The sequence below is a fragment of the Cygnus atratus genome, chromosome 1 (genome assembly GCF_013377495.2).
Source record: "Cygnus atratus isolate AKBS03 ecotype Queensland, Australia chromosome 1, CAtr_DNAZoo_HiC_assembly, whole genome shotgun sequence".
NCBI classification, from domain to species: Eukaryota; Metazoa; Chordata; class Aves; order Anseriformes; family Anatidae; genus Cygnus; species Cygnus atratus.
The window spans coordinates 42999224-43024250 of NC_066362.1; the positions used below are offsets into that span (position 1 = coordinate 42999224).

The 25027-nt window shown below is 43.8% G+C and overlaps 1 protein-coding gene across 2 annotated transcripts; it reads right to left on the bottom strand.

The window, feature by feature from the left end:
- Positions 1-484: 484 nt before the first annotated feature.
- Positions 485-22011, bottom strand: RANGAP1 (Ran GTPase activating protein 1). 2 transcript variants are annotated; one of them, XM_035544080.2, is made up of 17 exons: positions 21839-22011; positions 21507-21544; positions 19859-19995; positions 18502-18629; positions 17511-17570; positions 16654-16833; positions 15498-15632; positions 14490-14648; positions 14210-14323; positions 12612-12711; positions 11801-11885; positions 11225-11381; positions 10630-10743; positions 10171-10273; positions 8383-8471; positions 6452-6573; positions 485-2054 (listed from the first exon to the last, which is right to left on the bottom strand). In XM_035544080.2, exons 3-17 carry the CDS (start codon positions 19968-19970, stop codon positions 1985-1987), a joined length of 1728 nt encoding a protein of 575 aa, XP_035399973.1. In that variant the 5' UTR covers positions 19971-19995; positions 21507-21544; positions 21839-22011; the 3' UTR covers positions 485-1984. The 2 variants fall into 2 exon arrangements, with proteins under 2 accessions (XP_035399973.1, XP_050568583.1); XM_050712626.1 differs by lacking the exons at positions 21507-21544; positions 21839-22011 and adding an exon at positions 21291-21405.
- Positions 22012-25027: the final 3016 nt, after the last annotated feature.

Sequence of the window (25027 nt, forward strand, 5' to 3'; positions counted from 1 at the left end):
CCAGGGAGCTTCAAGAAAAGCTACACAAGGTTCGAGACAGATATTACAGACTTTTACATCTTGCTTTTCCCCTCATGCTCATGGTAACACTTGCTTTTGCAACACACTGCTGAAGGAACAGAACGGGATCAGGTAAGGGAGACAGGGCTTGGCATTACAGCAGTTGAGCACAGTGATCAAAGCACTTGCTGTAGGTACAGGTACCTTCACTTCCATCCATTTTACCCATGTGGATACATATTTCTAGCTCCAGTCACAGAAACAGTGAGAAAATGCACTTTGTTCTCAGCCTTTTCCTTATGAGAGGACACAGCTTTTACCCAAAGGCCAGCACCTCTCCCCCCAGAGCACTGAAGAGTGCTGCTTTCCTGAGTCTGCCGGAGCCAGCCACGCCAACCTCCCACAGCCACCCCATTCTCACCCCTCACGGTTATCTCACACAGGCCCAGAACCTGGAGGAATTTAAGCAGAGAGCACAGGCGCATTGGTCTTGCACATACCACAGTTTATTTCATCCAGTGCCCCACACCCTTTCTTTTCCATCAACGCTGCCTGCAAATCTTGTGAGTAAATGCCAGCTTTTCCTGCATTTATGCCAAGCATGTGTGCCCCTGCCAGCTGCGACACATGTTGCCCCCCCCCCCCATTAGTTAATTAGTATTAGACTAACTCCACATCATTGACTTCTCCTGACACTGGCACTATTTATGGTGTAGTCAAGTGTGAGGTCTGGTGAGAAAGGATGAATGATGAACGGTCTCCTTCAGCTAAGAGCAGGTAGGGAATGATCAGCCTTAGTTGAAGGAAAACCTTTTTTCTTTTTTTTTTTTTTTTTAAATCACCTAAAGAGATGTGTTGATTCTCAGAGGCTTGAAAGAAGGAGCAGAACCAGCTTCTGTGCTCAGAAGCAGCGCAGGTAGGTGCCACAAGCATGCACACAGATGAACAATCCCCCGAAGAGAGGTTTAGGGGCACCTGCTGCTACTCCTCCGGGGTGAGAAGGGGTGCAGCCCTACCCCCAGAAATTCAGCACAGCCCCGATTGTTTGTGCTCTTATATGTGCACAGCCTTCAAACACGTGAACGGTGCACACAGTCCCACTGTTTTACCAAAGGGAGGAGAGAGAGGAGGGAGGAGAAAGGGAACACATATTCCACAGGGACTTCATGGATTGTATTCATTTCCAAACCTAGCCTATTTAACTAGGAAGAGAAGGGAAAGGGACAGGGAAAGGGAGGGAAAGAGGGAAACTACACAGGCAGTGACAGAAAAATTACAATAAAAATATGCTTGCTCCCTTAAGCAATGGCCACCAGGGTCAGCCACACGACACAGACATTCCAAGCCACGGCAGCGGGGGAGTAGTATATTAAAATACACATCAGCCACACAGTGCCTTCAAGAAATGGACTCGGAAGAAGAAACAAGGGGGAGCACACCTTGCCCCTCTGTGACCTGGCAGCAGCAGAAGGGGGTCAAGCACTCCCCTGGCCTGGAGAAGCAAGGGCAGCAGTAGCAGCGTAGCCTCCCTCCTGCACAGTGCTGGATGCTGTCAGGCAGAAGTCACAGTCTAATAAAATAAAATTAAATGGACAACGGGGTTGATCCTGATGAGAGCGCTTCTGGGCTCTTTGTTAGGCTTGGCACACCCTTGCCAATGCTACAGAAGTGGAAAAGGATTCTTCTTTTCAATTCATGCAGAGCTCAGAGCAGCACTGACTTAGTCTAGCGTAAGCATCTGCCCTGCAGAGCAGGGAGTCACTTCATGAGGAGTGGAATAAAAAAAAAATTCAGCAGGATTTGTCCAAGTTTATGAAAGCAGAAGGAAGGACAGACCTCCTACAGGGAGAATAAAAAAAAAAAAAAAAAAAAAGGGACAGCATGTCTGCATGGGCTCCAGGATCTTCTCCCACTATGCAGCTCCAAGTTCTCTGCTGATGACAGTCCTATGAGGAGGGAAGGGCACAGCAGCATCTCTTGCCTCTCACAGCTGGTGGAGGGTTTGTAAAAGCATGTGGCGAGCAAATGAACAGGAGTCAAGAGCACGGTTTGGTCTGTGGAAAGAAGAGAATTATTTAAAATAGCAAAGTTTAGAAATTGTTTTGTATCAGACTTTAAATGATCAAATAAACACTGTTTCAAAGGCATTGGGCTTGCAGGCCCCAAAAGCTACATTTTTTCCCCTCAGTTCTCTCTTCTTAAACCACTCCAACCTCTACACAGATCACTGCTTCCCATTCAGAGCACGGTGTAGAAAATTCTCTCTCCTGTTGCAGAGTGGCCAAGAACCAGAATTTATTTCCATTGGTACAAAAATAGGCAGCAGTCTGCTCATCTGTGCAGCCCAGTGTCTCATGCTTGCTAGCAGGAAGTGGTTGGGAAAGGAGCCCCCCTTCCCTCCCTGCAATGGAATTTTCCATATACATTAATCATTTAGGGCCCCCCAAAATACACAAGACACGCCTGCTTACATTTGAATATTTTCTCACCAAGTCCTCTGCTACCTTTGATCCGACAGCAACTCAGTCTCTGGAACGTTTAAGTCTTCACAAAGAGGCAGTGTAACCTCTTGCTGTCCCTGCCCCTTAAGCCAAGAAACATCTGACTCACTTGCCTGGGCTGCCTCTCACAGCACCTTAGGAACAGCCGCCAGAAAGTGCAGCCCATGGGCAGAAAGCGCCTGGCACGGAGCATGCAGTAGTGAGGTCCACCTCAGAGAGAATAAACTACTCCTTGAAACTAGACAAGGGAACTACACAGTCACATCAGGGTAAAGGTGGGGTTAAATCTCCCCAACATTCCCATCATCCCCCAGTAAAGTACACTGCTGTTTCCATGGGCTAATTGTTCCCCAGGCATCACAAACTTCTAACCATCTGCACCCACCCATTAGGGAGTTTCCACTAAAGAATTGTAATCCAATGTCTTCCGCTGCTCTGAGAATGAAAATCACTAATTTTTACGCCTCTTGCACCCCAAGACAGCAAGATAACCTTTAATAAGTAATAGCAGCGAGTTCTGCTCAATTCAGGAGAGAAGGGGATTGAAAATAGAGTTGGAAATATCAAGATAAGAGCAAAGAGTTCACATTTTACAGTGCACGAGCAACAGCTGCAGAGCTTGATCAGTACAGGGCTCCATACCTGCTGCAGATTAACAGAAGCACAACCTGGAGAAGAGTTAACCACCTCTATCCCCACAAAAGCCATTCAATGTCCTGCACATTCAATAACGTAGCAGGACACCATTACAACTTGCAGTTTATCTTCAAAGTGGCTGGATGAGGTGTTTCAGTAGTCATGTTTGGAGGACCTGCCCCCCCGCTGTACAGATCAGGCTGTTTTTGTCTAGGCAGCTCCCCATTTCAGGGGGACAGAGTACCTGAAATGCTGATGCTGATCACAGCCAAGCTCCCTCAGCCTCCCCCCTAACACGAAGCCTCCTTTAACAAGCTCGAAGGAGCTTCCTACTTGCTGTGGAATTAAACTGCCTGTCGCTCTGTGGTAGACTGTTGAAAAAGGCCAGTGATGTGATCCAATCCAACAGCAAAGAGCAGGGAAAAAAAAAAAACACCAGAAAAGAACTCCCCTCAAACCAACACCACCTCTGTCACAAGAGAACAGAGGTGCACATACATTCAGCATTTCCTCCTGAAGAACTATGAGAAGGCACATGTGGATTCACAGCTCCCTCTTGTGTCCGAAAAAAGAAAATGAGGACAGACAGCAGAGAAGATGGATGCTGCTTACAGCCTGTAGCCATGATCTTGTTATTTTTTGAATAGAGAACACTACCAACATCGCCACAGACTGCTGCAAAAGAAAGGAGGAGAATGACTACTCCAGAAGTAAGCCACTTGCAGCAAAAAGCAGGAGAGCTCTTGCCTTGGCAGCTGCGAGAACCTTCCAGCTCTACAAGTCCACAAAAGATAACTGCAACCCTAAAGGAAATACCTAGAAAATATCACAGGAATGCACACCAGCTAGCTGCAAGCGACTGACTCATGGGTTTGACAGTGTGAACGTAGATTTGTTGTAGGAATGGAGCCCACAGGAGCTCGGCAGATTACTAGATTAACCAAACAGAGGTCTCATTTACAGTTCGGATGTCATTTTCTTCTGTTTCAATTCCAATCAAAGACAATAGGGCATAGGTTAATCAAGAAGCTATTTTAATGGGATTTTGGCATTCTTGAGCAGGCAAGTGCAAAGGATTTAACAGCTGTTCTCTTTGTTCCCTCAGGGAAAGCATTTTAAGATGTTTATAAAACACAAAGGTATATTGCTTACATACACCTACTGTTAGCTTCATTACACTGCACAGGACGTAAGTTTCCTTGTGATATCACAGGCTGTCTACCTTACCATTTTACCTTATGAACAAAACTTTACTAAAACTTTACTAAAACTTTACTAAAACTTTACTAAAACTTTACTAAAACTTTACTAAAACTTTACTAAAACTTTACTAAAACTTTACTAAAACTTTACTAAAACTTTACTAAAACTTTACTAAAACTTTACTAAAACTTTACTAAAACTTTACTAAAACTTTACTAAAACTTTACTAAAACTTTACTAAAACTTTACTAAAACTTTACTAAAACTTTACTAAAACTTTACTAAAACTTTACTAAAACTTTACTAAAACTTTCGTTTGTATGTAGACATAGAAGTAAAAACATTTATTGGTATTTTGCAGGCCTGGAGCCTTGGACCAGCTTACATACACACATGGGGACAGTGTCCATTGCGTGCAGATTTTTCTCAAAGGTTGCGTAAGTTGAATTACAAGGCTACTCCAGGCACTGTAATCTGACATAAGCATTAGCAGGGCCAAAAGCAGTGAAGCAGAGTCTCCTTTAATGTATTCTCCACTTCAAGTGATTTAAATCCTGTTTGAAGTGGTTAGGTCTGATAGACAGTACACAGTCCTAGTTTTGATCAAGCTGGCTCTGGATAATTAGCGCTTGATAAAGTAGTAAGCCATTGTCTTCCTCGGTCTTTTATTTTAAGGCTGGTATTGGATCCTTATGCTGTAGGTATACATTTGATCAGCAAGCAAGATCACTGGCAGAAAGCAATGCCAGTATTAGCAGCGCAGGAAACAGCAGAAATCCTGTTAGCTGGACAACTGCACATGGCAACTCCTGATACTTCTTGCTTAAGCATACAAAGATCAAGCTGGAGGTATATTTGTTTAGTTGCTAAAGCACAGGACCATGGGCAGGTACAATGCCTAATTCCTGGTCTGATCAAGCTTAAGAGGGGACACGAGATGAACTGTTCCACCCGAGGTGCCTGTAGGGTAGCATTTACACATGTGTAAACAAGCTAGTTACATAGTTTTATTTTCCAAAACTCAGAGCAGCTGACTGCTAGACACATGCCACTACCATGCATCAGCTTTCACAGCTTCAGCCACACCACCATATGCAAAAATTCTTCCCCCCTTTCACAGCAGCCTGCTTCCAATCCTAGCAGAGTTAAGAAAGGACTGACTGCCAATATTTGACTGCATCCCTCTTGTCCGTGTTTTGTACCAACCACAAAGTATTTATTTGATGCCCCTGCCCTTCAGCAGCACAAACTTTCAAGTTTCTGCATATTCCCACACCATGAAAATCAGGAAGGTTTGAGCCTTGTCCTATAACCCCTTAAAGAGCTGTCCTGACCCCATATGGCACATTGTCCATGATGAACCAAATTGCCACCAAATTCCAAATGGATTTCATATGTTCCAAATGGATTTTGGATGTCTGCTTTTCTTTTTTTTTGGCTAATTTGCCAATTCTGGACTGTTCCTCCCCTTGACTGCTGAATACAAGTATTTATTTTTTCCTCTCTCAAGGTAAGTATTATTTGGGGTGTTTCTTCTAATTCAAATGCTAAAGTTCACACTGATTTAATTATGATAACGTATGGCTTCCACAGCTGTTGGACTTGCTGTGCTTTACAACATTAAAGAAACTAAAAAGGGGTGTGATTCTATACCTGTACTAGAAGTAATATTAAACAGAAGCAGCCAGTGAAAGCAGCTTCTTCAGCACTTTGCTCTCAGTTTAGCTTTCAAAAAAAAAATCACTAACCCTGTTGCTGTCATGGTAGCAACAGTTTCTTTTAGCAACATACTCGGTCTTTGTGTTTTGTACTGTTCTGATCTGCTAGTCTTCTGTGTTAACACAGTGTGATGAGTCAGGCAGAGCTCTGCTTGCCCTCTGTACTGCTTCAGAGCCAGGTAGCTTGCCTGGCTCATTCCATCAAGACGTGTTGCTCTAAACCTTGCAAACTACAGTAAGCAAGACAAAAAGTAGAGGTCTATGAAAATATTAACCCTTACTTTCAGAATAGATATTTCATAGGTTCTAACAGAACAGTTGACGGGTAAACTGTTAACTCTCACTTTCACTAACTCCCATAGAGAAGACTGCGTTGACAAGTACGATACTCACTTTGTGACAAAAGCTGTGAGAACTGGAGCCAGGGATTTGGGGAAATAATCTTGCTGGACCATATGGTTCAAAGTCATAAGAATACCATAGAGGCTTGGGACAGTTTTGATCTTCTCTTCACTCTGAAAAAAAGGATGAGAAGACAGAAATTAAGCATCAGATAATCACTATTTTATCTAATTCACTGTAGCTGAGAAAGGCAATGAATCCTATGTAGAACAAAGTGCTCCCATGCATTGTAGGAAAGAAAGCTGTACGGTGTTCCTCAAGACAAAAGGTAGCCAACTCCATAATCTCCCAGCAACAGCATCTGAAATACAGCAGGATCAATAATATTTTAGTATATATCGATTAGGTATTAGTCATTAATAGCATCAGCAATGGGGAAAAGGAAGTAATGCGTTCACAAGTGGAACAGACAAATCTCAGAGGCTCTCTCAAAATGCTCCTCCGTGGAATTTGACTTGACTTCATCAAGAATTGAGTTACCTTAATTACACTATTTTTGTCCTGCATTATTCCGTGGTTCATTTTTATACCACTTCCAGTTCTTTGTCAGCCTGCCTCCAGAACTTGGAGCAGTATCCCCAGAACTGGTTTCACAATTACGAATAAGGCAGTTATTGTCATTCCTATTACTGTTCCCCTGCTTACATGATAAGCAAGTTCTTCTTGCTCCTAACATGATGCTAACCTACATGCCCCAACTCTTAAGTTGTTTTCCATTATTTCCCCAGTACCCTCCCACAAAACCCTCCACTCCATAGACAGGATCTAGACCTGCATTCCTAGGCATATGACCTTATATTTCATGGTGCTAAGAATAGCTGTTGCTCATGCTTTCACCTATGTGGGACAAAGTTCTAGAAGCTGCTCCCTCTCCAAGCATGCCTAACTTATCAACAGTTCTCAATACCACAGATGACAAATAACTGGTTGGCTGACCCTCGAGGGCATTACTATCAATATCACCTCCTGGTCTGCAAAAGTTCTGGAATACAAGTCTGTGCTTTGTGCTTCACGTTATTTTCCGTATGGGGCAAGATGTAGATAGATGGCAGGCCCCAAAACAAGCATTCTGCAGAGCAGAAAGCCATTTTGTGTTCTGTAGACCTGAGGAGTGGAACACGTATCCAGCATGTCAACAGCTTTCTGCTCCCTAAACTGAATATTACTGGAAGGAAATCCATAAACCTAATTAAGAGTAGGCTGCTATAACATAAGTTATAGATATTCTGATGTTTAAAGTTGTCTTGGTCCAGACTTCCATTCTCAGTTTCTAGGACTTGAGAAACATTGACCTCATAGTACAAGTAGGCAAAAGTACTTCTTAAGTCTGTAAACAGAACATCTCCCCAAGTCATCTCACTTAAATTAAAGCTACAGGTAGTCTGACACAGTTTGCAGGTTTTCTACTGACCCTTCCACCCTTTCTCATGAGAAAGTTTATTCCATATGAAGATGTATTTGACACTGGTGAGGAGCAAACACTCCAAAGCATAAAGTTTAATGCTACCAATCAAACATGAGTCACTAGATATTTGGTTTTCAGTCATGCTACCGAAAGATACTCTAAATGACCATGTTAATTAAAATATGTCTAGGAGTCTAATGTGTAATATTATAGACATCTGTAAGAGTCCACAGTCCAGCAGCATAGACTCTCACATGACCCTCCCTACCTCTAGGGGATGATTGAGATTGCAGAGCACATTAAGCAGAAGAGGTAAAATGAGCTGACAGCACCTTCATCCTAATGCGATCTTGCAATTTGCGATTTTTGCTGGTCCTGCAGACTTCTATTGTCCCTGGTCATCAGGCATGCACAGGCACCCAGCTGCTTCCATGGCAACATAATTACCCACAACCCAGCCAGTCTGGTCTTCAACAGCCCAAGCAGACCATAACTTAACTCTTTCCTGCTTCCTCACCTTAAGTAGTCCCATGTGGATCAAGAGTCTTGTGACAAATGCATCCGAATTAAACGTGGCAGAAGTGAAGGCTTTCCTCATCAAGGCATCTGAAGAAGAAATAAACGCATTGCGGTAAACAATATGGAAAGGGACCCTGTTTCAAATTTCAAGAACAAGATTGATCGTATAGGACCTCAGGGAATATCAGCCGTTGAAGGACTTCTGGGAGGTAACCTACCTTAAGAACCTAGTTGTCTCTACATGGACTAGGTAGAACCTCTGAAATTCAGACAGATAAAACCCAGTGCTTTAATATAAGGCCTGATACAAAGGCCTACACGGAGAAAAAAAATAAACCCCACACTGTCAAGTTTCTGATGCAACTTGACCTCAGTCTCACGCACCACAAAATGCTCTACTCAGTGCCTTTGAACTTGCATGCACATGTGCATACACGCACAAACAATTAGTTGAAATAGAGCAGTAAGAGCTAAAGCCTTGAAGTTTTAAGGCCAGCAAGATTTCACCTTTGATTAGGAATCAAAAGGAGTGAGAAAAGTTGTTCAATTCTTTTCTGGGCTCTCTTGGGCCTATACTCTGCTGTTAGCTATGGACAAACTAGTGCTCTATCCTCTCTTGTCTACAAGGTAGACAAGGCACCCATCTTGACTTCTGACTGTTCTAGTTTCTTGGAGCGACAGAACCCACTGCGGCAGCTACAGAACAGTGTCAGTAACTGGGGACCTCACCATCAATTCATGGTTTCTTTTCTGGAAGGAAAGTAAATGCCAGGCACCACTTTTCCTTAAGAAGCAGTAGTAAGGAGCTACTATAACGATAATTACCTATGCAAGCAGACTTCAGGCAAGGTGTACATCCTGTGCTCCATTTTTTGTTGGAGACAACTCATAACGGGCATCAGACAAGGCCAGCACTCGCTCAGTGAAATGCCAACTGATTAGTTTCGGCTGGTGGACCCACACGCAACTCCAGGGAACTCTATTATATTACTGTTTTATAGACAATAGCTAACAGTTTCACCATGTCTACGTATTCTGAAGAAACTGCTAACTAAGCAAACTGCACATTTTTTTTTGCAATAAATCACTCTAAATGGCCTTAAAGATAATTGATCCAGTTCTTTTGCACAGTACTGATAGGTAAGTCATGTACAGGAAAACTACTGCTGGGGGATTTGAAAAAAGATGAAAGACAGTGGTAACTTGCCCAGGAGTTGTTCAGAATTTCCATTTCTAAATGAGAAATAGAAGGGGTACTATTAGTCTGTGCAAAAAATCAGACCTAACTGCGCTGTAGTATACAGTGAGGAACAGTCCCTTGCTGTACATTAGCCTCTGTGCCTTGTCCCATGTTACAATGCAAATCTTTGCTTTCTGAAGAGATTAAAGAGGTTTCAGACTGATAAGAAGTGACACTAAATAAGAGGCCTCTCTTTATACTCTCTTAATACTAAACGGGAAAGCTATTCCCCGCAAAACACTTTTTCAATGAACAGCCCTGAAAAAAAGCCGACCGTGGGACACAAAACTAATGGCTATTGACAGGATAGCATCAAGGAGATCCACTAAGACAGCAACTACAAGAGACACTCCTCATTAAGCTTTGGAAGCACAAAATCTGCTAAGGTCACAACGAGCTTCTACTTTCATTCTGCACAATAGCATGGCACAACTTGGTACTGTGTTATCTGGGGTTTCTTGGTGCCAGGGTCACAAAAATCAAGTGGCCTGGCCCTCAGAGGCCTTCCCTTGCATTGCATCATGGAGCAGAGAAAGGCCCGGTCACCTGTTGTTTCATGCACAGCTGTTTTTACTGGGGCTTCATCTTTGAAGACTGAAGATATCCTTAGGAGAGCTGTAACTACTTTCTCTACATCAGTTGTATCTGTCTGAAAGACAAGGAAAAATAGAAATAAATAAATCAGGGGCCATTAAGTTCACTGCTAGACAGATACAGAAGATAGGTCTCTGCAACAGCAGCGACAAGAATTATAGCCTCCAGCTGACTGACATCAGTTTTTTCTTGGCCATACTACAAAGCATAAGCAACACTATGAAACAAAATTAACTCTGTGTAGAACCTCTGGTGCCAGTATAAGCATTAACCACATCATCTGCTTCCTTAATGTTCTTCAGGATCACTGGGGAGAAGATGCAAAGCTAGGACTCAAGAGAAGGTTATCATCTCTTGGTGTCATTTAATTCCCAGAGAGAATCAAATAGAGCAAAGCACTGTCTCACCAACCTGCTGAGCTATCAGCACGGAACACTTTGGTCCTAGTCGCAGCAGCTTCTCTGGTGACGGGAATGCAAGGAATGTGGCAACATCCACAGGAGGAGATGACACTGGAGTTGAATCCTGAAACAGGCAGAATCCATCTCAAGCTTACTCTTAGAAGCAAATAAATTGGTACAGCAAAGGCACATATGTCTGACTCACAAAGGCACATCGGGTCTAAATTCGTTCTATTTGAGAACTATTTGAAGCTGGAATGAGTCTAGCTGCAACAGCCACAATATGCTATCATGACCGTATGGCATTGCATATACAATGTTCCCACCATTTTCAGGAGATGGGGAGACTTTCTACCCATGTTTGTCACAATGGCTGCTCAGCCTTTCCCTCCACACACGTGCACATTTTAACAAAACATGTTTCCAAGTCATCTATTTTCTTTATTTCCTGCATGTTATCCTCCTGCTTGTTACCACAGAGCCAGTCCACACAGGCAGGCGTGTGAACTCCTGCCAGCGATTCAAGTTCAAACTCACTCCAGATCTCATTTCCTCCTTCATTCTCCACCAGGTGAGGAGACAAATGCATACTGAAGTAAGCTTACCTGTGAATCAATTATCTTCTTAGGAGTCAATGAGTCCTGTTCTCCCTGTCCTCTCTCCTTAAGCTGTTGCTGTTCTTCCTCCTCCTCTTCCTCCTCCTCCTCTTCTTCTTCATCCTCTTCCTCTTCTTCATCATCCTCCTCTTCCCCTTCATCATCACTAAGGTTTGAGAGTTTACATATTACATTAATTACATGCTTGCAATTCCCATACACTGGAACCCATATATTTTTTCCCCAAGGACTAAAAAGCAGCCTCCCCCCTCAAATCTTGCTGCAAGAAGTACAGCTCCATCTACAACAGATTATGAGGCCACCTCAGGCTTCAGTCACCCACTTGACAATGGTGAGCCAAGAGCCAGGAACGCAGTCAATAACCAACACTGAGATAATTCCATTGATGAAAATGGGGTATGACACTTATCCTGCTTAGGGAATCCCTTAACGGTACTCGACACTGCACTCAAACCAACGTCCACGTGCAATGTTACGGTTCTTATCGTAAACCAGGAAGGTGAATGAAAATACTAATGAAAATTAATGGAAAGCTTCTCATTTAAACGCTGGTGCCCTGCCTACCTCAAAGATCCCAGCACAGCTGCCATATTGAAGCCTTCAAGGATCTCCTGCAGTTGCTCACATCCCTCTTCTCCCAGGCAGTTACCTAGATTTGTGGGGGAAAGGGAGTCGATTTAAAAGATGCACACAAGTTTGTTCTTGGAGAAATTGTTATCGATTCTTGTCTTATTGCTGAAATTGAACAGTTATCAGTCATTTCTACACAACAGCTTGGAGGCAGCAATGCAGAGGTCATTATCAAACAGCTGTTAAACAGATTTCAGAGGCATTACGCAACAGTTGGAGACAGGCAAAAGCCTTAATTATTCAGTGTGTCTTTGAGAAACTTCCTGCTAGTTCTATGAACAGTTCTTGGTCTCAGCAATCCAGGAACAAGGACACATGGCCCAGCACCACTGAAATGCAGAGACCCAAGGTATGAATGGCAAAAAGCCAATGGTGGTCAAAGTTTCCTATTCTTCTGCAGGGATGCACACCGAGGATTTTATTTACAATTCTGAGATATCTGAGGTCACATTGAACAATTTAAAGTTTTATTGAAATGAGTTATGGGTATCAATTCAATCTTTCTACCTTACAAGACATATTGAAATTTTTTAACTTTAATAATTGACTGAGTTCATGGCTTAACAAAGCTTTCAGGATCTAATTGTTTCCTGTCCCTGTGTCATCTAAGTTCAGCTACTCTCACATACTGTTTTTTAAATGCTGAAAATTGCAAGACTAGCATAGGTGATACTGTCAACATTCTTCCTAGTGGTTTCTAGTTGGGATCAGACTAGATGTGCTTTTACCTAGCAAATTTACTTACCATTGAGATCCAACTTCTCCAACTCTGCCTTATCTTCAATAGCTTCAGCAACAGTCAGAGCAGCATCTCGTTTGATCTCACAGAAGGACAAGTTCAGTTCCTAAGAAGCAGAAGAACCTTTGTTTACAGGATTCCTGTAATACCTACCATCCCCATAAGCTTCACATGCTCACAAGTTTTACGTCCTCACAAGTTTTCTGGAAAGGTTCTCATTTGAAGAAGTTCTCAGCAAAAAAAAAAAATTTCATTGGAAATAAAACGATAGGTATCTCTACCTCATACTTAGAAGTGGTGTTTTGAAACATACCATCATTAAAGGTAGCACTACTGAAGTTAAGTGGTTACCTAAAAAAGCCACAAAGACCATGCCATTATGAGTGCACTACACCAGCAAAGCCCTGCTGCCAGTCACATGACTAAGTCATAATTTACACACCAGCAAGCCTTACTGAAGAAGGGTAGCTACTACACTAAACGGACTGCACATTTGCCTTTCAGCACTTACACTGCACATTAATACCTTCCAAAGAAGCGACAGCTGGTACTACATCTGATAAAGACAGCCAGCATAAAAACAGTGTGGACAGACTAGTAAGAGCGCAGTTAATCAACTGCCAGGCACCATCCCCCACCATTCCACATTGTGTTCCATCAATCCTTTCCTGAGATGGGATTTAATATTAACAACAAAAGGGAAGTAGTCCTTGAACAGAATGAATCAGCTACTATTGCCTCATACTACTCTCCCTTAACCACTTCTGCTCTGGAAAAAGAAGAATTTAATTTGTGACTGTTCACATAAGATTTCTAATGGGAGTGTTTAAGTTTTCCTGGGAGATTCAGAAATAAATTCCAATGGAACTGGTAGAGGCCTGAGCACAGGATCTCACACCACGAAGTCCCTACTTCATTTTGTACCAGATTCACATACGTAGATAAACACTAGCACTCAGCTAGATTTTTGTTTTTGACTGCAAGCTTGCAGGAGTAGGAATTGTGTTCAGCATCGGTCCCAGGGCAGCGGTGACCTGTGAGAGGTGTTCCTAGAGATTCTAGTTTACTTATACTACTGACTGGACTTAGGCCTGTCTAGAATGTTGCCAAATGCCAGTAATGTGCAAATACTGATAGGGAAGGCTATGGTACTGCCAAAAAACTAAAAATATTTGGACCTTTGATACATACCCTAACAAAGAAAGGCAACAGCTGTATAAATACTGAAATGATTAAGAGATTACAAGATGTTTATGAAGAGGGACATTTCAGTCTGTTCTCGTGACCCTCTCAGATTCTCAAAGCAGATATTTGCATTATCAGACTTCTTGAACAGTACTTGCTGTCGAACTGAAGCAGCAGCTTCAAAAACATCAAGTGGAGCCTAAGCAGATGCCTGGTACACCTCTGTAGAATAGTCTTAGCTGGATGTGCTAATGCCTCTGACCTACAGATTATTGTTTTTGATTATGAGCACAGAGGTGCAATGAGTTGAATCCCACTTTAAAATAATCAGTAGCAGTAGGAGAACGGACAGAAAACCAGGGAACTGGAAGCAAGGCATTTTCAAAAGAAATTCAAAGCTGAACAGCGGAAGGCAGTACCTTTAATTTATGAAGCCCTTCTTTAACAGCATCTGCAATAGCAACGGCACCCTTCGAACGCACCAGGCAGTCTCCAAAGTTGATCACTTCAATCTGCCTTAGTGACTTCAGTGTCTGCAACACAGCACAAATTTGAAAGTATAGACAGGCAAGTAATCAAGTGTCATATCACTCCTGGAAGGCCAACTTTCCCAACAACCCACACATTGATGCTAACTAACTATATCTGAAGAGACTGGGAGGTAAGCGACAAACAAATTAATTGTTCATAACAACTCACCTCTGCCATGGCCACAGCTCCTTTCTCTGTGAAGGTGTTGTCATTCAAATTTATAACCTTAAGCAGTGAGTTGATAGCAAAGGCCTGGGCCAGTGCAGTGATGCCAGGATGGTTGATTCCATTCTGTGGCATATGGACCTCTTCCAGAGTCCCAATGATCTGGGAAGGGATGCAGATGAATAAAAGGCTGTTAGGAGACATATACTTCAGCTCAAGAGTATAGCGCTCCACTCTTTAGGATTTGCTCAGAATAGTTTTCTTGCAACTTAAAAGTCCATTAGCTCTTCTGCACAAAATTATTTAACAGCAATTATACCACAAGTTTAAGTGAAACTGCAGGCTCACAGCAAGTGTCAGATTAATATAAAGCCCTGATTCCAAGAGTCCTGCTAGTGTACCTGCTCTAGGTACCTCAAAACAGGAGTTCCCTATCCATGGTATAACAACCCTCAGACAGACCAAGAAACATCACTAAAAATGACACTTTCCTCATTAAGATTTACACTTTGCCCTGACACAAAAGTATACGTTGACAGTGTCAGCTAGAGAAAGCTAAGCACCGTTTAGAGCCCTCACAGGATGATCCTGGCAAAACAAACAGGTTTCTTCTGCCAGATGACTGAACAACTAGCCAGAAAAACTGGTACCTGATCGCCTGTTATTCCTACCACAGTGCCAGATAACCTCCATAAGCACAGAAGAAGGAGAAGAAATAGGACCAACAGTAAATTACCCAGGAGATGCCTATTCCTCCCTCAACTTTACACAGCAGCTAGTTGTGTGTTTGGAAACTTAGGTCACAGAAACATTCAGTCATCAATTCTAATCACACTCGAAGGCTGCAGTTTCTGCAGCAAACAGCATTGTGACTGACAGTCACAGCCAGTGAACAGACAGCCTGCCACTGCCTCCAAGTTGCTGCAAGCCCTGTGTGTGTTATCTTTAACATCAGCACTTAAGCACACCGTGCTCCAACCTGTTGTCACAAAGCTCTGGTTTGGTACTTACCCCAAAAGCTTCAGCCAGGGCAGTGGCACCATCATTCTCCAGACGATTTCTGCCAGCCACAAATATTTTCAAAGCAAGAGGCTTGCCCTGGGCACTCGATTTCCTGTGACACTCTTTCAGAGCAGCTGCCAATATCTACAGGAAGCACAAGCAGTTTATCCTACCTCAGCATCTCATTCTGAAGGAATCCAAGTGTTTTCTATACCCAGCTCTCACACAATACTTCAGACGCTGCTGAAATAAACTTGCTTCTACAGTAGGTGATACAAGAAAATTGTCTGTTACTACAACACTTGATTCATGAACAGGTAACGCATTTATGAGCTATACCTACTAACATTTCATTTGTAAATAGGTAATCATAGAGGGTCTTAGTGATAATGACAGTGACAGTCAGTCCTGGTTTTCCTGCTTCATCCAACAGGCATCCTTCAGTGCTAGGCTTAGCAATACTGCTCTCCCACATCCAAAGACACTGGATCTCTTGACATGAGATCTAAGGTTTAGGATAGACCTGTTTTCCTATCCTGGAAAAACAGATGAGGTTATTCTATTTCAGGAATTTAATCAATATAAACACAGAGGGAAGGGATCTTGACAGACTGGAGAATTGAGCCCACAAGAATCTCACCAAATTCAAAGGGAAATGCCACGTCCTGGGGAGGAATAGCACTGTGCAGCAGTATATGCTGGGGGCCAAATGGTGGCAAAATAGCTTGGCAGAGAAAAACCTGGGAGACCTGGTGGGTGAGGAGTTGACCATGAGCTAGCAATATGCACTTGAAGCCAAGAAAGCCTACTGGCAGGCTTTGGAAGAAGGTGGTGTAAAGAAGACTGTCAGACACAAACATATCAGATAGATGCAGAGGAAATTCCACTTAAACACAGATATATGCACACAAACCCTTATTTTGAGGGCTGTTAGACACTGGGTTAGGTTATCCAGAGTGTCTGCAAAGTCTCCATCCTTTGAGATGTTCAAAACCTGACTAGACGCAGCCCTGAGCAACCTGTTCCGATTGCTTGGGACAGGGGAGCTGGACTAGAGAATCACCAAAGATCCCTTTCAGCCTCAACCATTCTGTGATTTTGTGTAGACAAGTCTGCAGCCAAGTTCTGGCTCTGACCTCATTCCCAATAAGGAGACAATCCTTACCTTGCCACCACCAATGCCCATGCCACAGTTATTGAGCTTGAGTTCCTGCAGGGTGTAACATGCAGGGCTCTTCAGCAGCGCCTCGAAGCCACGCACACCGTCTGGCCCAAAGGCATTGTCACTCAGGTCAAGCTCCACCAGCTGGGCTCCAGCAGTGATGAGTGCGTCCCCCAAAGAGATCTGCAAGGAAACAGATGGCAGGGGTGGGAGGGAGGGAGCGGAATGACTCTTCCTGACAGCAGCGCTGCAGCGCTAAGGTGAGCCAGTGATGCTGCAGAAAATTTCCACTTTGAAGACATTCTGCAAAGCTGCATGGGGAAATAAAACTTCACAGCTAAAGCCAGAGCAGGAGCTCTGCAAATTAAGCTAAAGATAACTGCAAGGCAGTCATCAAGAAGTATCCCATCCCTTTAGGTCAAATACACATTTTTTCAAAGCAAGTTTCCCCTCTACACTGCTTAAAGCATTTCTTCATTCTGTTAAGTGCATCATGTTCTTGCTCCACAGAGCTCAAGGCTCAGGGGCTGAGCTCTGTAATGCTCTTGGAAGAAATAGCTATATGGTTTTATTTAGAAAGCTTAGCTCCCATACCGCCTATCAGATCATGAAGATGTCTTCCCCAGGGACAAGCTTTGTCAGTGATAGAGAACTGCATCTGGCCTTTTATCAGCTCTTCCCCACTTCATACAGAAGAGGGGGAAAAACAAAAATCGCTCATGTATTCTGAGACACTTAGTGTTAACAGTATAGAGAAAAACTCTGTGCTAACAAAGTCTCAAAAACATACTCCCACAAAAAAACATGACAGGTGAGAAAAGTTATATTAGTCAGAAGTCTCAGATCTAGTTTTTACTTACCAAAGCAGGAGGGATCTCAGATCTTAGCCTCCCAGTGAACATGTCACTCCAATGACACCTCTAAAATAAGAAGCATACAGATGGAAACCATTAAAAATATTTAGGACAACACAGTTGTACAGAGGTTTACACATACAAGCTGCATTACATCACTGCAAACACCTTAATATTGTCTGCCTTCCTCTGAGCTTGTCATTTGATTGTGCTAAGGAGCTATGAGAACTGATGTTATAATTACTTCTCTTAGAAGGACATAAAGCCACCAAAATGCATATTGTAAATAACATTATACAAGGATTGTTGCTTGCATTTGAGCTGGAATTCTTTTCCGCTGAGAAAATTACCAAAGGAAAAAACAGCAGGAAACTGAAGGATACATTAGGAACGTAGAGTTTACTAAGGTACGCAGCTCAACAAGCTGGACTTACTTGAAAAGCCACACTTGGGTGATTAACGTGAATCAGTGTTTTATATTCCTCTCCTACAAAGAACAGCGCCTCTAGCAGCACAGCATCCTCCTAACTTCAGGCTAGGATAGTAGTGGGGAAACATAGCTTGAACACTGACAAACCTCCTGGTGCATTTCCTCCATTATTTCTTCATTATTCAGGCATTATATGAAGCCTCGTTCTCCAAAAGATCTGAGCCAGCTTTTCCATTAGAAAATAAGTTTTGTTGCCACAGGTCTTTGTTTGTAAATAAGATCTGTAGATGCCACCTCTGCAGAGAGGCTCTTCCTTGCACAGCTTCCCAGCTTTAAGATTGGAAGCCTTCTGAACAGGAAGAGTTAGGAATGCAGAAAATGCTCCTGCTATCCTGAAGTCTTCAAGTTCTGCTATGTTTTCATATGGTTGTTCTTAACACTGGAAGAACAAAGCAAGCTTTTGGGCTAACTCAAGGCAGGCTACGGCAAGAAGAGTACAGAGAGGCCTTCAGTGTTTCTACAGCACTTCTTCCCCTTCCACCACCACCACCCACTTGAGGGTCTCACCTTGAGCTCTGACTTCTTCTCCAGGGCTTTGGCAATAACCTTCGCTGCCTCCACACCCACTGTGTTGCCTTCCAGGCGCAGTGCTTCCAGGCCATCAAATTCTTCAATTTGTTTGATCACTTCTTCGGCTGGAAAGAGCATACAGTCTTGTTGGCCTTTTAACTACCATCTTAGGTGCCACAGTAACACACTGATGCAGCAATACTTGGCCAGTTCTACCCTTAGCAAGAAAAGCTGAGCAACATTATCTGAAAGAATCCTGAGACAGCAATGGAGAACTGAACTAAAGTGTCAGGTCACTAGAGAGAGAGTTCTCCATTCACCATCCTTCTTTTCCGTAATTTATTACTAGTTCTGTTATCACACAGCCATTCTTACATTTGAGAAAGTAAGTTTGATTCCTCTGCCATTCAGCACGTTATAGATGTATGCACTCCCAAACTAAGGCACGAGGACTAAGCTAAAAGATAACAGCAATCAGCGCCCCATCAACAGGGACTGGTTCACACTGACTGGAAAAAATAGATGTCTGTTTAGCAAACATTGCAAGGCAGAACCATTTGACTCTAAAATATTCCTACATAAGACAAGGGAAAGCTCTCCTGTCACTGGCACTTGTTGTCATTCCCAAACTCCAAATCCTTTCCCCACAGCTCAGTGGCTTTGCACTATTAAAATGGCATATAAAAAGCACCACCTTCGGAGTCAGTAACAGAGGTACACAGCAGAGCAAATAATCTCTCTGAAGAACATGCTGTTTCTTCATGTGGCAGAAATGTTGATCTAAATATATACACTTATTCTACTGATATTTACCACACTGGCAGTCACTGCAAGACATTTTTAACTGGGAAACACACCAGCTAGAGACATGTCCCAGGAAAAATAAAACGAAAGTGACAAAACAACACAATAACACCAAGCCTAACAGATCAGAATTTGGAAAGAAAAGGGACTACAGCAGCAGACTAGTGTATCAGCCCATTCCTTGATGCAGGTCTTTGAAAGATTTGCTCTGAGTGCTATCACGCACCTGCTTACTGCGTGTAAAAGGAGCACGAACTCTTAATGCACAGTGACTGTCAAAAGCACTGGGAGAGAGCATCAAGAAAACAGTACCTACACGTTAAAGAGCCAAACCCCAACTCCCTCAGCTGTAGCACTGCCAGGGTACCAGGTCAAAGCGGGGTACAAGAAGGGAAGGAAATGTCCCTATCAGAAGCAGCTGTAGCCACATAACCCTTGTATCACACCTAATATTATGACAGCTTGGCCACGCAGGACGAGCAGGAGGTTTACCACAAGACTTTAGAATTGCAGGGAGACACTTCCCAAACGCAAAGATATTTTCTCTTACCATCTTCAGCCGTATTCAGTTTAAGGCTCTGGCCTTTGAAGCTCAGCTGTCCGCCACCCACTTTGGTTTTGGCAAGTGACTCTGCAAGCTTGGTGATGTCTTCTGATGCCATTTTTCTGCCTTCTCAATGTTAAGAGCTGTCAGTTAAAAGAAATTATCAACACAAACTACAACACACTCTGTATTAAATCTGTATTAATAATCATCCTTATTTAAACATTGATGTGTTTTTTGTTCTCAAGATATCTAAGTGAGCTTTCAGCATCATTAGTGTTTTCCCCAAAGCTCACAACAGCCAGACTAGATTAGCATTTCAAAGCCCACCAGACGGCGTTGATTCTTCCAATACTGAAGTGACTTGGGTTTTGTTGGAGTTGTTACACTTCATAAATAACCAGTAGCTAAAACCACTGACTAAGACCACATTAAGACATGAGTCTTGCGTGCAACACTTCCACAATTAAAATGTAACATTCCTCTCTCTCCCCAAACCGCATCCCTTAATTATGCATGCTGCACATTTCTCCTGTTCTCTAAACCAAGCTAGAACAAACACAACAGTTTTTCCTTTTCAGCGATAAACCCCGCAGTGCCCACATCAGCACGGTTCCAGAACCACTTAGTTGCTGAAAAATCACAAACGTTGTACACAAAACTCTCTTATGGGTTCTCTTTCTCTTCAGATGTCCCACAATTTTATCACATGCAGGATGATCTTACACTGACAATGGATTACTGAATGTTTCACTTTGAGGCCACCCATACATAGTTGCACCATTATTTAATGAACATCACTGCATGAAGCGACTGACCTCCTTTCACTCAGCAGGAGAAACAGAACATGGTTCTTGGTTCAACCTCCAGTAGGATTAGAGCCTACACGCAACTAGTGCTTAGGAACAACATACTTACAAAAACAGACTTCATGTGTCAGAAAGGGATGAAAATCCTTCTCCTACAAGGACAGGAAACTAGACCTCTTCCATTCTTGTCTGACTTCAAAGAGGACCCATAATTATGCAGCTCTTTAAGCTCAACAGCACTGGTTTTAAAACACCCCCTAAATGAAAGCTGTACATCCATCCGTTACTCCTGCTACCTAGCTGTGAAGCATTTGCCTTCAGTTCCCCCAGGGTAGAGCTTCTCTTCAGCTTTCATTAACCTCCATATTGCTTCTGGACACAGAGTAAAAACCATCTCCACGGTTCACCAACACCACCTTTTTAGGTTGAGTGCTCTCTCAAGAAGGTCCTACCAACCAAAAGATGCTCCACTACCTTACTCCACTCCTTCCAGGTCACAGACACCATGCTGATGGACATTCCTGACCTCTCACAATCCAACAAGAAGGAAGAAAGAAAGGATGATCTCCCGTCCATGAAGTCTTTAACACGCGGGATTAATGACAGATAGGGTCCAGAGATCTGTTCACCTGGTTTAGTTCTCAACTTTAGAGTAGCTCATCACTCTTCTACGACGCTCTTCTATGCCCTGCAGGTATACTCACACCCTCTGCTTCTCCTTCCCTTAAATCCCCTTTTACTTTCACCTTACGCTCTGGCTACGTCCTAATTTCACCACACCAATTCACCGTCACATCCTGAAACGTGTTTCATCGCAAACGCCAGCCCAAATCAGGTTGACCTACCAGAGCTCTCCCCGCTGCCACTTCTTCCACGAGAAAAGCTTTAAAAAAAAAAAGAAAAGAGACAAAACCCCAAAGTTAGCTATAAAAACACGACCTGAGGAGCGGTCTCCTCGCCACGCGGGGGCTGCCCGAAGCCGCACCGCTGCCTGCCGGCGGCAGAAAGCCGGCGCAGCCCGGCGCTGAGCTTACACCAACCTCCCGAGGCGGAGCCCGCCGAGCACCGGCGGGCAGCCCCCGGCGGCTCCCCCGCAGCCCCCCGGCGCCGCTCCCCCCGGCCGGCGGCCCCCGCCTCCCCTCGCGGCCCCCCCCCCTAACGGCCGCCGCCCCGTCACCTCCGCGCGCCGCCGCCGGCCCAGGCCCCCTCGCGCCGCCGCTGCCGTTGCCGGAGAGGGCGGGGGCCGGGCGGCGGGGGGGGAGGCGGAGGATTTGAAAGCCGGCAGTTGGGGACCCGCCGCTCCCGTTGGCCGCCCGCTCCGCCGCGTCGCAAGGGCCCGCCCCTCGCCTCGCCGCCCGGCGGCTGCGCGGGGCCGGGAGGTGCGGGGCACGCTGGGATGTGTAGTTCGGACGGGGGGGGGGAGCCGGCCTGGGCCTCGTGTCGCGGCCCTGGAACGCCCAGGCCCTCTCCACAAGAGCCGTTTGGTGAAGGGGTCACCAGGGGAGCTGCGCGGTGCTCCGAGGGCTCCCCAGATGTCCACAGCATCGGACAGCAGCGCCTTCGTCCCTATCACTTAAATAGTCCCTGTGCACATCTCATGTTTATGCTTGGGTTTATTGTCAAACCTTCCTGCTAACGACAGCGTTTCATTCGCTATCGTTCCTTCTTAGGGATGAAAAAATCGTTTTGCTTGACGGCTTTGGGTGTACGTTATGTGTGACGTTTTTCTCGAGTAAATAAACATATTTATGATGGGACAACATGAGTCTGTGTAAACCTGCTTGCTACCACATTATGTGTGCACAGGTCGTCCTAACATAGAATCACAGAATCATTAAGGCTGGGAAAGATCTTCAAGATCATGTGGTCCAAGCATCCCCCTACCACCAATGTCACCACTAAGCCATGTCCCTAAGCACCACGTCCAACCTTTCCTTGAACACCCCCAGGGACGGTGACGCCACCACCTCCCTGGGCAACCCGTTCCAATGCCTGACTGCTCTTTCTGAGTAGAAATATCTCCTGATTTCCAACCTGAACCTCCCCTGACACAACTGGAAGCCATTCCTTCTACTCCTATCACTAGTTACCTGTGAGAAGAAGCCAACCCCCAGCTCCCCACAGCTTCCTTTCAGGTAGTTGCAGAGAGCAATAAGGTCTCCCCTGAGCCTCCTCTTCCCCAGACTAAACAACCCCAGTTCCCTCAGCCATTCCTCACAGGACTTGTGCTCCAGGCAGCTCCTCACCAGCTTCGTAGCCCTGCTCTGGACATGCTCCAGGACCTCAATGTCCTTCCCACTGTCCAAATGGCACCCTGCAGACACTTACGGGTGCCATCTCAGGTGGCAGCTGCAGATCCCTGGTGAGGTCAGGATTGAGATTGGTAACAGGCTGCGTTTACCTTGCTGTTTGGTCCCCAAAATTTCTAAGAGGCATTTTTCACTCTCACACAACTCTGCCACTGTGATTATAAGTAAGAATATCAAATGCTGTTTATACAGACCTAAGGAAAAAATGTCAGTAGTTAGCAATGCGGACTGACTTGGGAGGCTGCACTGGGGTTGAAGGGCACACTAGGCCTTCTTTGTTTGGGGAGAACAGAATAAGCAATTACATTTCTTTATGAGCCATGACAGCTGAAAGAATAAAAGTCAAAAAACAGTACAGAAAACTTGAGCAAAAGCTAACTCATAAATAATGAGATGAGTTTCTCCCCAGAAAATGTAGAGGAGATGAGGGAACAAGTTAGTGTCATCTGGAGAAAGAGCTTGAATTCAGAAACTACGAGCAAGGAGTTTGGCACTTGTTATTAGCTTATTGTGATCTCTAGCAATAAACAGGATCATATCAAATATATCCAATTCCCTTCTCTGTCTTTCTCCCAAATATTGGCTGAGCCAAAGGGGCAAGAATAAAGCCTTTAATTGTAGATGCAGCTGTATTGGAATGAAAGTGTACTTTGCCATTACAGCACAGATTGATACATTAATTCTCCCTAAAAGAATAGCTTTAGAAATTAAAGTCAGTTTTATGACACTGCAGCTATTTTGTAATATAGATTTTTGGCATTTTGACTCTGCTGAATATGTGCACCCAAGACCTAGATATCCATGCTTCCAAATTATGAGAATCTTCATGTTAGCCACAGAGGAAAGGTGTCATTTTATAAGCAGGGCAACATCTGCTGGATTATGACCTTACAGGTCAGCCCTCAATATTACAGGCAAAGGAAATTGGGGCAGGGGAAGTATAATGTGACATTCCATGGGGAAATTCAGTCTTGAAAATTAATGTTCTTGAATTAAAAAATAGTGCTTATTCCAATATAACTCCTGATTGCATATAGATTTTGGTTTTGTTCCTCTTTGGTTTTTTGTTCCTCGGCTTCTCCTAAGCCCTCTTGCTCTCATCCAGCTGCAGTGTTTTTCTTGTCTCTCAGATGTTGAACTCCAAGAGCAGGGTTGGAGGCTTCTTGGGCTCTCTGACTCACTTGATGCTTCATGGCTCTGTGATGCTGCCAGCCCTGTGTGATCCAACGTGTCAGGTCTCCCTGGGCTTACCTTTTCCACCAGGCTAGCCCCACCTTTCTTCTGCCCAAAGCCACCCCTCAACTGGAATTGTCTTTTAACGAACATTTTGTCCAGCAGCTTCTACAGTGGAGGCCCACCTTGCTTGGACTCTACTCATTGTCATGCTGTCAATACCTAAAAATAAGAGGTAATGAATTCACTGAACAGGTAACAAAAATGAATACAGTCCTATCCACAAATAACAGTAATAATTGGATCGTACCTGAGAGCATAATGAATACCTAAAAAATAAAAAATAAATAAATTATATTGTGATTAAATATTGTGAAAAGAAGTAGGACAATATTCTCCAACGTCATATGGTACATTATACTATTTACAGCCTATACGTCATGAATTATCAGTTTATTGTGTTGACAGGGCTGCCAGAAGCCAATCCTACTCAGTATAATCAAGTCTTTCCTTTTCCGATTAAAATGTTTTAAGTACTAAGGAATTTTAATACATTTTAGATGATACCTTCTACCTGCATCTGAATATTGTCTGAGTTGCTTAGCTGCAAATCATAAGTGACACTGTTTTGGGTCATGGTAAATAGAGGATTGAGACACCAAAGAGTAAACAGGATCTTGGTTACATTTAAAAAGAGGGGATAATTTAAACGAGTGTCAGTCTGGAAACTATGATCTGACGGGAGACAGAAGCCTTCAGGGAGAGGAGAACCTATCCTATCAAGGGAGTCTGCGTTGGGAGCTGAGCATAAAGCTCATTTCAGAGGGATATTTGAAGTTGATGGCATTGAAGCTGGGCGGGGATGGATGAAACCTTTTTTTAAG